Source organism: Mycteria americana, chromosome 6 (assembly GCF_035582795.1).
Source record: "Mycteria americana isolate JAX WOST 10 ecotype Jacksonville Zoo and Gardens chromosome 6, USCA_MyAme_1.0, whole genome shotgun sequence".
In the NCBI taxonomy this organism is placed as follows: domain Eukaryota; kingdom Metazoa; phylum Chordata; class Aves; order Ciconiiformes; family Ciconiidae; genus Mycteria; species Mycteria americana.
The window spans coordinates 18,675,653-18,689,215 of record NC_134370.1 but is presented as its reverse complement, the minus strand read 5'-3'; the positions used below and the strand labels follow the sequence as shown (position 1 = coordinate 18,689,215).

The 13,563-nt window shown below is 33.7% G+C and overlaps 1 protein-coding gene across 8 annotated transcripts in view; it reads left to right on the top strand.

Annotated features, from left to right (window-relative positions):
• CPEB3 (cytoplasmic polyadenylation element binding protein 3) overlaps positions 1–13,563 on the top strand; it is a 99,853-nt gene that overhangs the window by 42,322 nt on the left and 43,968 nt on the right. For 7 of the 8 annotated variants that reach the window (XM_075504815.1, XM_075504814.1, XM_075504813.1 and 4 more), the window contains exon 4: positions 3,533–3,589. The exons of the other annotated variant lie outside the window; for it this stretch is intronic. In XM_075504815.1, coding sequence (XP_075360930.1) covers positions 3,533–3,589 — 57 coding nt within the window. The remainder of the gene's footprint in view (positions 1–3,532; positions 3,590–13,563) is intronic. 8 annotated transcript variants of the gene reach the window in all.

Below are 13,563 nucleotides of genomic sequence, written 5' to 3'. Positions count from 1 at the left end.
TGCCTGATAGCCAGGTTTGTATTTTTTCTGGAGCAACATTCTTTCTCAAAATTGTTCATGTAACTTGAAATTATCTAGACAATTAAAAAAAATCACGTTATCTATTTGTGAAAGGTTTAATAAAAAGATTCATATGTGGGAAGGGTATACTTCCTTAAGTTATTGGAAATATTTCAGAATTGTTTCAAAATCATGACTCTGTTCTACAAAGAATGACGTGCAGTTAAATTCCATTTAACATCATCTTATTTCCAATATAATAGAAAAGAGAAGATGCACGTTTGAGGTGTGCTCTAAGAAGGAATTGGGCTCTCTGCCATGACAAGCATGATATTGGACATGCAGCAGAGCACTCAGGCAGTCCAGCCAGAAAAGTCTTTCCAAATGCTGTTAGGAGCGAGAATTTAAGGAATTTAATGACATAAGATGTGCAAAAGAGCAGCCTGGGCTATACAAGAATCATTAAACCCTGGTTTATACTCTGAAATGTTTAAAGAGCAAGAAGTATACAACTGGATTATTATTTTTTTTTATTAGGAATTGAAAAGACATAAAAGAGTGATTAGTGTTGCAGCGTAACTGCAGTAATATAAGTGTGTGTTATAAAAGCACATAATTGAAAATATACTCAGTAGATAGTTATGAAACCAAGACAGGCAAACTGAAAATGGCAGATGTACACTGAATACAAGTACTGGGGATGTTTTTACTGGAAGGGTTCCTATTTATGACTTCAGTGAACTGCTGGAGTCCATAACTTCCGTGCTCTGACTTCTCTGTGTTTCTGCTTATTGTGCTTAAGATTCTTGAAAAGTAGAAATTTTTATCAAGAGATTTCATTTGAAAACTATAATTAGAAATATGTGCTTATTGGTAAAGGTCCAACTTGGTAAAGGTCCAGGTAGCATACACATGCTTTTCTTAAAATTGATTGTTTTCTGATAGTCATTTCTGTGTTTAACCCAAATATGTCCCTGAAAGTACATATTCTTAATTACATTTCACAGTTTTACATTGCAGCTTTAAATGAATAAATTCATAATTTCCTTTTTGTGCTTTATTCTTGTTCCTTAGATAATTATGCAGTTTTGTAATCTGCATATGGCCTCTTTTTTTCAATTGAATAATTTGCTTCAAACAGCAAGATATTCAAATGTTGTAGCTAATATGAAAGGCTATTTAATGATTGCTAACTAATTGTCTTATGAGTGGTGCATTAGCAGTCTGTTTTGAATGCTTTTAACACAGGTGTGTTTTGAAAGTATTCCATTAATTTGTTTCTATAGAATTGTACTAGGGGACCTCTGAAGATGCACAGAATTATCCCACACTGTTGCTTAGCTCAGTGTGAGAACATGTCCTTCTGCTTGTGCTGCTCTGTATTTTCTGCTCCTCTTAAAAGATAGCTGACAAGAACTGTTTAAAAATAGCAGGCCAAGGGCAGGTGACAATATGTCACACAAGCAGCACCTGGTCCAGTGACAGCCTGGAGGGAGGAAAAAAACAAACCCAGATGTCACAGATACGATTCTATTTCTGAAGCTGGTCAAACAGCAGAACTTCAGCTTCAGCAAAGGAGAAGAGAAGCGCCAATCCAAACATTATGCATTCAAATTCTGCTCTATTTTTTTCATAGCAGTTCCCTTTTTTCTGTTACAAGCATTAGTTTACAAGTATAGATTATTATATACACCTTTTCTCTTTACAAGTAATACCTGTAACCTCACGCTTATTAATATGCTGTTAAGGAAAATGGAATTAATGTCAATCTGGCAAGATTTCTGAAATATTTTAGCACAAGCTTATACTAACTGAAATAATAGCAGCTTTAATGTTTCTGCAGTGCCAGATTAATGTGAAAATATGTATAGGAGAATTATGTCTGTAATTAGGAAATCTGAAGTAGTTAATGAAGATCTCTTTAAGAAGCTTTGCTCAAGGAGCTGGAAAGTTAAAATGGAAATTTTATTTACCTTCCTTCTGCCCCCACTTCTTTCTGGAGGTGCTGTTTGCTTCATAGTCTTACCGTGGTGACACTTTTCTCTAAAAGAATGAGAAAATTACAATGTGAAGAAGATATATTTGCTTTTCTTAAACTGCTTGTGGCAGTTTCAGAAGCGTACTGAAACTTCATGTTGCATCTGTTCAGAAAGTATATTACAGCACAGCAGTCTCTGTGACTGGAAATAGAAGGCTTTAACTTACTGATAGGAACTAAAAATGTTGGAGAAGGTTGGCTTTAGTTCTGCTTTGTCAAAGCTTATTTGTTAAAACTTGGTTTTGCAGAAGTATGGAAGAGAATTTACACTACAGGAACTTAACAGTTATATTAGTTCTTCAGTATAGTGAATGGATCTTGAGCTCCCATATTTGAGTGCCAGTGTAGTGAAGAAATGTAAACTGCCTGCTTCCTTAGCTCCCAAACTTAACCACAGATCTAGAGATAAGGAGAGCATATGAAATGGATTAGAACACTTGTAAGTAATTGAAATACATTTTTCTGTGGCTATAACAATCCTTTAATATCTTTTTCCAAACAAGGACTAATATCAATTACAGCTTTCAAATTGTTTTGGGGGGGTTAATTAAGAGAGTCCTGTTACAAAGTTTCTTCAGGGTAGGTTTTTAATACTTCAGCTCAGTTAAAGAGTACCTAAAATTAAAACTAATCTGAACAGTAGTAGAGTTGTCTCATTTCTTGCTTTGATGGTAAAAGTAGATTTCAGTGTACTACGTCTCCTTTGAAACAAAGTAACCATGTGTGAATTTGTTCCCACTTCCAGTTCCTGAAGTCATCAGAGATCTTCTTAAGCCAACCTTTCAATGGTTAAATCTCACCTGAGAAATTTGGTACTATTTTGCATCTCTCTGGCTTCCTGGAAACTGGCAACAGCAGAGTTCATTTGAATTTCGTGGTGAACCTTCTGTATATGATGGTCCCATATTGTGGGTCAAGAATAAATATTTTTCAAAGTACATATGAATGTACTCCATGAGAACAATGCTCCCTCCAATCCATTATCTTATCTCAAATAGTAAGCGATAAAAGATTCTTAGGGAAGAATACAAAACCAGGGTAAGCACTCTGCCTCCAACTATCTGTTAACTCTAGAGCTTCTGGTGTCACAGGTAGTATGGACAATAGTGATTTATTTTTACCAATTAAGTGGAGTTTTTGTAATGCAGTACTTGTTATTTGAAGCCTACTATAAATGGCATGACTGCAGCAAGGTTAAACTTTGAGGCCTTATTTTGAAAGGGTAAACATAATACTTTCCTAGTACAAAGCAAAGGGATGTATTAAAAAAAATTATTTCATCGTTTATTTTGTGATTTTCAATATTTTAAGTACGTAACACTAAATATACTATGGTGTTAAATATCTTACATATGTATTCTTGGGAAGTTGTCTTCAGTAGATGGAAAATTCAGCTACCCAGACTGTTCATCCCCTTTAGCAACTTTTCATATTAATAAATTTAATTCAGTTTTGAAATAAAAACATTAAAAATAGCTTTTATTTACATTGCAGGGCGTATGGGAATAAACTTCCATCATCCAGGAACAGACAATATAATGGCTCTTAATAGTAAGTAGCTAATACCTAATGACTAATATTGTCATGCTGAATATTATTTCTTGCATTTATTGTGTTTGTAGCTGTACAGTCAGACATAAATGTGTGTAATAATATTTGCATAGAAGTTTATGTGCACTGTCTTAAAATTATTTTCATAAATTATCTCTGATTTTATTGGTGGAATTGGTGATTCTTTATATTAGCTTTATAGTAGCTTTATGTGTACCACTGGAAGCTTCATAATGCCTGCTATGGATAATATTGCAAAACAATCTCTGTTGTTCCCTCTTTTGTGGGTGTGTGTGCTTGTTAAATCTGTTACTTTAATTTCTGATATATCTCCAGATGTATTTCTTCTTGTTGGGATGAGTCATTACAAGTTTTGCATACAATTACATTGGCTGATGGAGTTTACTTTGTTGGTTTCCCTAAAACATCATATAGACAGGACTGGAGAGAACGTTTAGATATCTAAATGATGAGGAAAAAGTGTGGGACTGAATGTCACTGAAAGGTTATTGTTTTTGTTCGTGTTGGAAAATAAAAATAAATTAAAAAAATCCAGTCATGAACATATGCATTCAAAAAACCTGCCAAAATGGATCTGGAATCTCTGGAGACAGCCTCATATCATGTGGGGTGGTGGGGTGTTAGGCACCACCAGCATAATGTAGAACTGAACTATGCAAATCAAAGCATTGTTTTGTCCATCTAATCCTAAGAAACACTAACTATTTTGAAATGTCAATTTCTGCTTACAATGTTGTATACTGTGTATAGTTGAAAACTGCAGGTTTTTTAGAGTCTTAAAATTAGATTGGTTTTTTTGTAGTACCAAACAGAATTAAAAAATAATTTATAAATGTGAAGAGCTGAAAATTTGTAATAGACAAGATGCAAGGGTTTTAACATTTGGCTTTAAATGCGAGCTTTTGAAACCTATAAGACTTTGTGCTCTTTTTCTTAGTTTTACACCGTTAATGATGAGGTGATATTTTGCAGAGTTTCTGTTGTCATAGTTAGCATATATGCCCCATTTTCTTATGGGCACATGAAATTATGGGAAATTAAGTAATTAACTGGGAGAAATGCTCCATTTGATTAAAGACTTGATTATAAAGGGGAGGATGGTCATGTGGGGCTGTGTGTGTGTAAGTAAGTTCTACACAGTACAGTCTGCTGCTGTTTGACATGAATTCTGGTCTCAGAATGTATTTGTTCTAACGTGGACATTTCAATAAGTTGATTGCAATAGTAATATAATTGTGAAGATGGGAGATTATGATTGAACTTTGAGTTATTTTTAAAAATTGACAGTTACTATGAAATATATAGCAGTATTTCTTACAAAGTCCTATAGAGATTTTTGAAAGACAGGAATGAAAAACTGATATAAAGCACTATCCCATATACTGTACTATATCAAATCAGGGTTGTTTCATTTTGGGACAACTCACTTTTCTTCTAAATGGATGAATATAATCTATTCTGATTTCTGTCATTGCTAGATAAACTTAGGGGAAAAAAAAGTTGCCTTTTTAATGGAAATAATGTTTAAGAAAATATTTCTTCTTCCCTAATTCCTTTGAAACATTTACAGCAGCTATATAATCTAATTGTTTATAATAAATAATGTTCCTTTGCAGCTATAGTCCTGGTGTATGGCTAAAAGATTAGTATAGTTAACTGAGGGACCTAAACAAAATATATTTATGCATTTCCAGTATTTAAGATATTATGGGTTTATTGAAATATTAACTGTTTACAGACTTAAATAAACCTGGAATCATAAATATGCAATTTATGCAAAATAGTAGTGATTGTTCTTTTGAATGAAATTCAGTGCAAACCAAAAATCTGGATAAATTCCCATATATTTTTCCCTCTCCTGCATCTCTTCTCCTTTCCATTTTTTACTAGGCAAGGCCACACCATTTTTGGCCATTACTAAGAGCTCAGAAGCTAGAATTATTGTACTGTTTTTTGCTCTTAAATCTTTGAAGAGTTGAGAATAAAAGACAAATATTCAAGTATATAAGCTTAAAAATTACTTTCTGTGATTTAAATCCTCTTTTGTATGCAGCTAAAACTGAGAAATTTAGAACTGTGTAAATCCCATGTGATCCATTACCTTTGCCATGGGGAAATATACTAAGTAAAATTAGTCCAAGAAGAAATATTCTTTCCTGTGCTGGAATGGTTGTGGTTTGGGTTAAAAAAAGTAAAATAAGTAAAATAAAATAAAAATTCCCAAAAGATATTTCATCCCAGTGATTTCTGGAACAATTTGGAGAACTTAGGTAACTTCTTTAAATCATAATACTTGTAATACCTATATATAATTTCTGTGAAACCAAACACTGTCTGCTGAATCTGCAAATCCAACCTTCACATTCTATTTATAGTTGTGGCTACATAAGCATTTTTCTCTTTTCCTGCGAAGACACGGTAATAATCTTTAAGATTTATTACTCAAAGCTCAATTTCTCACTGACAGTGTACACAATTGGTTGAAGCTGGAAGGCAACATAGGCTCATGCCAACAGCAATGCAAAACTTACTTCACGTGTTGTAGGGAGAGGGGAAGTTTTCTGAGGGGTGTTTGTCTCTAGCTCCTTCTCATCCTTTGTGGCAACACTTTCAACTGTCCTTCAGCTGGTATTCTTATTTATTGATTACAGCCTTTTGAAACTAGGGATTTTCCTGACTGACTGTCTTGAGCTACTGTCTGTAAATGTTGAAGGGGGTTGTTTGGTTTGAGGGAAGGTGTTGCTTAGTTGGCATGGCTTAGTGTAAAGCATACTACCACCATTCATCATTGTGCAAAGCTATAAATCATCATCATCTCAAAGCACTGAGTTCTGAAATAATAAAATTAGTGAGATAGAAGAGATTACTTTTAAATGCATAATTATTATGAATCTCTTCTTATAATTAATGGCATTATGGTTGTGTACATATACAAACTGTTGCACGTGTGTAAACATGTTTATATTGTAGAGGCGCTTGAAGTTCTCTATCAGAATTAGGCTTCTGTTGAGGAATGCAATGTTCAAATATTCAGAGAGATCTGAGTATAATCCTAAAGAGCATTTAAAAAAAAGGAAGATGCACGTACTAAGATTTGAAACATTGTGCAAAGGGAAAAAGCTATAGCTTTTGTCTATACTAGCTCTAATTGAAATTTCTCTAATTGAAATAGTGTTTTTAATCAAGTAGTAACATCTGTTTGTTAACTTTTTAATAATGTCATTCATACTGAGCTAAACAGTAGAATAATTTTTATAAACTTTCATCTACAGCACCTTATTAAATACAATTGATACTGTAATTGCTAGGGGAAACGTGGCATAAATTGAGTTATTGATTTTATTTATGTAAATTCATGTATGAACTTAAAGAGAAAATATTTATTCATTATGCTTTTAGTAGGTGTTTGTAATACTAATTAAAAGTTATGTTTACAGTACTAAGCAAAACCTGAAAATAAATTAATTTGCTTTGCCGAAATTAACTCAAAGGTGTCCTTCATCCCCTTCTCTTGCTAGTATTCAGTCCCGTTTGCAGTCATACATTTTTGCAGCCATTGCTTCTGTTTGGGGGACACTGGATGTTCTCTTAAGCTAATATGTGCTCCTTTTTAATTAGCTGTATAAATAGGACTAAATGATCAGCATGAATACAGTCACCTATGTGCTAGGTAGTGAGTTATCTTTAAAGCTTCTTGTGAACTCCAGAAAGCCAAGAATAAACTTTAGTGGGAGAGGAGTATAGCAGGTGAAAAAGGGAGATGGGGAATAAACAAGGGGGTGTGATCTTTCTAAGGAAGCACAGAACTGTATTGCTGGGATCCCAAACGAACTTCTGTAAAATGAGTTTAGACTAAAGGTAGTTAAACCAACAAATGAGAAAAACCCCTTTGAAATGCTGGAGTTTTGTTTTTCCTAAAGCTTCTCTGTACAGTGACTTTGCACTGCTGTTGGGCTTCAAATGTTCCATCTGCTTCCAATGTTCATTCTTGTCTCATATGAAAATGTGTCATCTGTGAGGTCTGGTACTGTTTGCTCTCCATCTGACTGTCTTTTCTTCTTTTCATTAGTGTCATTTAGTTCCGTTTGTTCTGAATAAAATAATTTGAAAAATACATTAAGGCAAGGGTTTGGGGCACCTTTTAAGAAGTTTGTGTTGAGATTTTGTTTTTGTTTTATTAATATAGATAATAATTATGTGGGGAAGTCGTCATGTCATGACAGAAAGTGTAATGGCAGCAAAACAATTTCATTTTTTATTTTCCTGCTTCTATTGGTTTTAAAATTGCCTTGTCTCCTTAAGAGCTATTGTACTTGGCTCTTCCTGTATTCTGATGTATTGTTTTCAAACACAGTATTTAGATATAACTAAGTTGCTGAAATACCATTTTATATTTAATTAGTATACCTTGAAATGAACCACTCTAAATAGAATGTTTATTGAATTATTTTTGTCTTGCAAAATCTTGGGTTGGTAGTTTAATAACTAGTAAAAGCTTGGGTTTTGTAGTGATAATATTCTGGGGAAATATGCGGCCAAATTTCAAGAAGCATCAATCTCTTCTAATAGTTTGGTACCTGCCTGTAGGAATTTGCTGAGCTCTTTAATGCAATTGCCAAGTCCGGTTACTAATGTGTTACTAGCTTATTAACATATAAGGAATAATATTGAGGAAGAAAAGACACTGAGAGAGCTAATAAGGTTTGCAAAACTCGACCTGATTTAATTGTGAAGAGATCAGTTTATTTAACTGGAGGGAAAAAATGAATGATGTAAAGTGTGACATAGCAAAGGCAGCAGGGTTCATAAGAGTCTCAGAGTGTGCGAACTGTCACTTTATACATAACCTTGTTAAGTTTTTCAGAACCAGCTGTACAAACAGTTAGTATTGATGCTGCCTTGGGGGCTGTGAGGCAGGCTAGCTGATATCTCGAAGTCCCTTCTATACCTGTTTAATTAAAAAAAAAAAAAAGGGGCAGGGGGGAGGTGGATGAGCAATAAAACATGCTTTTTCTTCTTTCTTCCCTTCAATTTTTTATATTAGCATGTGTACTTTCTGAGATCTGATTTGGCTGTTACTGAAGGCAATATCTCCCATCAGTGACTGCTGAAGTCTTTTTCTAGCAGAGGAAGATTTCTTAAATTTTATTCCTTTGTAGCTCTTTACTACCTTCTTGTTTGATGTTTTTCCCATCACTTTTCCTGCCTCATAACCTCACCAATGTGCTTTCCTTTAATCTATGTGATCCTCTCTATTGTGGGTGAGTGCCATCTGTTTCTGAGGAATTTTAAGAACAAGATTTGCCAGCCTATTCCACAAGCATTATATATGATGCTAGAAGAGATGAGACTGCAGCCCAGAATTAGTTTTGGTAGATTGGAAGCAATATAAAGGAAGTTCCTATCAGCCTGGCTGTTAGAAATGTGAGTTTTATCATTAATCTTTTTTTTTTTTTTTTTTTTTTTAACTAAAACAAAGAAATGAAAATAGATAAGCCTTACCTCCTGCACAGATGCTTGGCTGCTCGATATGCCTAAGGAAGGAAGACCTAAGCTGTTTAAACAATAGTTTTGAGTATCAAATGCTGTTCACATGTTTGATCAAGTGTTTGAAGTCCAATGTGTGGGCCTTAACTGGATACAGCTTGTAGTTAGAATGTAGATTCTATTTTTCTGATGATGGGATTCAATTGTATATGTATGTCAGCATACGTCAGGGAGATTGTTGTAACGCTTGCATTGCTAGCATTGGAAAAATTTCGAGAAGGGACTGTTGAGGCTAATATCACCAAATTATCACAATGCCCATCTGCATGTCCAGCCCATCTATCAGTGGAAATTGAGAACCATCTTTTGAATCACTGTTAGATGAGCAATAATTCATCCCAATCCCAAAACCCAAATTATTTGGATTATATGTTTTCTTTCAAAGACCTCTTTAAAAAGGCTGGAGGATAGAAGCCTTGTTCTTTGTGAACAGCTTTTCTAGCCATACAAAAAGGGGAAGAAAGAGCATTATTTTCTTAAACAAGCTGTTCTATTGCATTGCTTATCATGAAAAATAACCCCTCAAATCTCAAATGCTGAAACTTGCTGAAGTAAAAATAATTGCAAATGCTATCCCTGAAAAAGTGGGGCGAGTGTTCTGCAAATAACAGATTAATATATAGAAAACTTTCTTTGGAAGCAAATAGATTTCTGTGCACATAAAGCTCAGCACAAATATACTATGGCAAGGAACCCAAAAGTTAATATAGTGAACCAAGTTTAATTCTTTATTCTCCCAAATGTAATTCTTATTTTTCCCCATACTTTTATGCACATGACTTACTGAGTTTTATCATGTCATGTTCATTTATCAGCTTGCTGCTTATCTAGATAAGATCCAGAAATTGTTATTCAAGAAATAGTATTTCATATGCAGTAAATTCATGCTGATTTTTATTAAGCATTGGCCTCATTTTTGTATGCAAACTGTTCTTGTCAACCTTGACTCCTATTTTAGTTAGTAAAAATGTTGAATTTATTCTAAACTATGTTTATGTACATATAATCAATTTTTTACGTTGAGTGCTACAAATTAAGTTACTCAAACAGCTTCCACTTTAGCTACTGCCTTTCATATACCTCCAACTGTATGTATGGAAATCCACTTTTTAAATAGAATGTTCCTTACCTAGTTCTTTTTCAGTGATTTTTTTTTTTTTTTTTCTTCACGTTTTGACAGTTTGTTAGATAACCTTGACCATTCAGACAGAGTAGCATGGACTGACAGAGTGATCAAACAGGAAACTTTTGATTTGTCTTGCTGGAATTGCAACTATGATTTTTCCACATGGGTAGTTTGAGACAGGTTGGTGAATGGTAGATACTTTTTAAATCATAAACATGTAAATAAAGTTTATTTATGTACATTATATATAGCAAATTAATTGACTGAAATGAACAAAGTCAAGAATGTTTCCCAAAGGAACTTTGAATATGTGGCCCAAAGTTTAAAAGAAGTCTAGTACTTTGCAAAGATACAATATTCGTGTGTCTTACCTCAGAATTTTATTATGACCCAAAAGAAATCTTCAAATCAGTTGATAGAAATTCTATGTTGCATGCACTTCTTGCATCTGCGTTTCTTGTTACATGCACACAAATACTTGATTTCAGTCTGCGTATTTTTAACGACATAAAAAGAGTTTCTAGATTATTCTCTTAATTTGCTTTTTGTTACTTTAGCAAAAAGAGTTCTTCAGTGAGTTCAAGGCCTGTGCTACAGTGATATTGTTATAGCAAAGATACATTGCATACTTATACTTGATTCTATCATCTTCTCTCAGTTCATTAATTCATTTTCACTGGCATTGTAATTCACTTGTAAACTTCCAGATCTCGAAGAACTTCAAAGACCCACTATTCAAAAGAAAAAGCTTGACATACTTTTCTTTCTGATCTTAGAAAATTATTGGACAACTCATAGTGTCCTAAAGCAAGTACTGTTCTGAACTGCTGGCTGCTTCAAGATTACAAATTAGTTTTCCAACTTAGAAATAAGATTCTGGTACGTTATAAATCAAGGAGGTTCCCAGTCTTGTCAAATAAACTTTCCTTTAGCCCTTTTAGCTCCAAAATTTCAAATCTGGAAATGTTGACTATTTTTCATAGAGATAACGTTATTTTAAGTCAATTTAAGAAATATCTTTAAGATTTCCTTGAAATGTGTATCTTTGATGTTGTGGACACATTATTGCATGAACAAGATAAGTATCAACAGTGAAGAAAGAATGTTTTTAAAAGTCTAAAAATACTTTCTATTAAGTATTCCATAAAATGTGATAATACAAATAAATGGTGTCACTTATTTCTGTATTTGAAATTACCTGATCAGATTTACTTTTAGCTATGATATGGAACGAGGGTAGATCTAGTTCTTTTGAATCAATGTTTTATGGATTCAGAAATTTATTATTTCCTTGAAATGCTATTTGATCCATATACAATGTGCAGATCCAATCCCATATTATAATAAAGCAATAAAAAAAAATCAGAAAAGAAGTCTCACTGAGATCAGATGTCAGTAATTTTTAAGTCACTATCTTATTTGGCATATAAGATCTCATGGCTTAGACATTTTCATTAATCTAAAATAAAGAAAAATTTTTAAGAGATGTGCCTAACCAGTAAAGATTATTTTCATGGTCCAACATAATTCAATAACATTATAATAAATGTGTTTTCAGTTTCTTAAATTTATAAAGTTCTTCCAGTAAGGAGCATCATGCAGTCTTCAGACTCTAGCACAAATTAATCCTGTCCATACCTCTGCTGAAATCTGTGAAGAGGATCTTTCATAGCTTGTCAGTTTTATGTTGCTGTTAGAATCTGATTTAAAAGACAAGTCAACAAATTAATTTGACAATATTATCTCTTGTATGAACACACTGGAAGTACATCACCTTGTCTATAGACTTAAGTGATCAGATTTTTAATGAGGTTTGATGCATTTGAAAAGGTTCTCCAGAAAGTTCTCTCTCACAAGTTATTAATTAAGCCACAATGGAGCTGCTGAAAGCTTTTGAGCTGCTTGATGTAGGTGAACAATACTCAAGTTTCTATACATAACATTTTCTTGATGGTAGTGATAGTAAAATGTTGAATAAATATTAGCTTGATATTGTGATTGATTGATATAAGTGATTTATATAAGTGATTGATTGGCTTAATAAAAAAATATGTTTTAAGAAGGTGATTGTGTTTCAGTCAAGCTTCGTAATTGTTCTACCAACTTTCTACCAAGTTAGCTGTCTTCCCAGGGGAACTTTTCCTCACAGTTTCTGATCCATAAAAATTGAACCCTTAACTAGAGGTTAAGCTGTTAGAGTAGATACTCGTTGTTTCACATGACTAACATCTGTTGTCTCCAGGAGATCAAGTAACGTGGTTTTTGTTTTTGCAAGTGTTTCTTAACTTCAAAAGCTTGGTTCACAGGGATATTGAACTATAAGTTGTTATTATTACGCCTTCTTGCACTGATGTATTGTGTCAGCGTTTAATTGAATCATGTCAGATGATACATGTTTCTAGGTTGAGCTTTTGTGTAGTCATCTCTGATACCTATTTTTCCCAAGTGCCACTGATTTTTATTTTCTGTTGTCTTATAACTGAAGTGTATTGTGAACAGTGCATACTACAAGCCTTATATGAGTATAGCCAGCCCAGTTACAGAATAGTAAACCAGTACAAGCCCTAAAGCATGCATAGTTTTTTGTGGAAAAGTGTTCTCATGGCCCTCCTGTGGAATAATTCTATTCCATAGGAATAAATTAAACTAGTGACAGCACATAACTTTGGGTTTTGGAAACTTTGTCTTTGCATCCTTGGGTAAAGCTAATGAGGCTGATAATGAACATCAGTTTCACTGCTGTATTTTAGTTTTCTCTATCCCCTTTGGAAGCTTAAGTTTGGTTTTTTTTTTTTCAGTTAGCTATGCTCTTTCCTTATTTTGTATTATCAAAATAGCTAACTATTAGAATATAATTTTCTCTAGATCTTAGAATTGTTTTTTCTTATACTCTGTCTCTACTGTGACTATACTGAGTTACCAAGAAATTAAAGAAGCCGAAACGCTTCAGTTTGGGGAGGAGAAGGCTGAAGGTGAATGTGATGGAGCCTTAGAAAAATCACAGGGGAATGCAGAACTGCTGCTCACCATGTTCCACAGAGCTAGAACTAACAGAGCAATTGGTGAAACTTCTGGTAGATCCATTTAAAACCCACAAAAGGAAGTGCTTTTGTAGTTTACTTTTGGAACTTGTTGCCACAGGAATTTGTGGAAGCAGATAGTACCAGGAGGTTCAAAAAAGCATTAGAGAAATTGTTAACAAAAGGCCTTTAAGCAGGTATTAGAAGTAGGCAAGAGTGTGCCTCCTAACATGTTTCCAATGACTATGAATGCTAAGGTA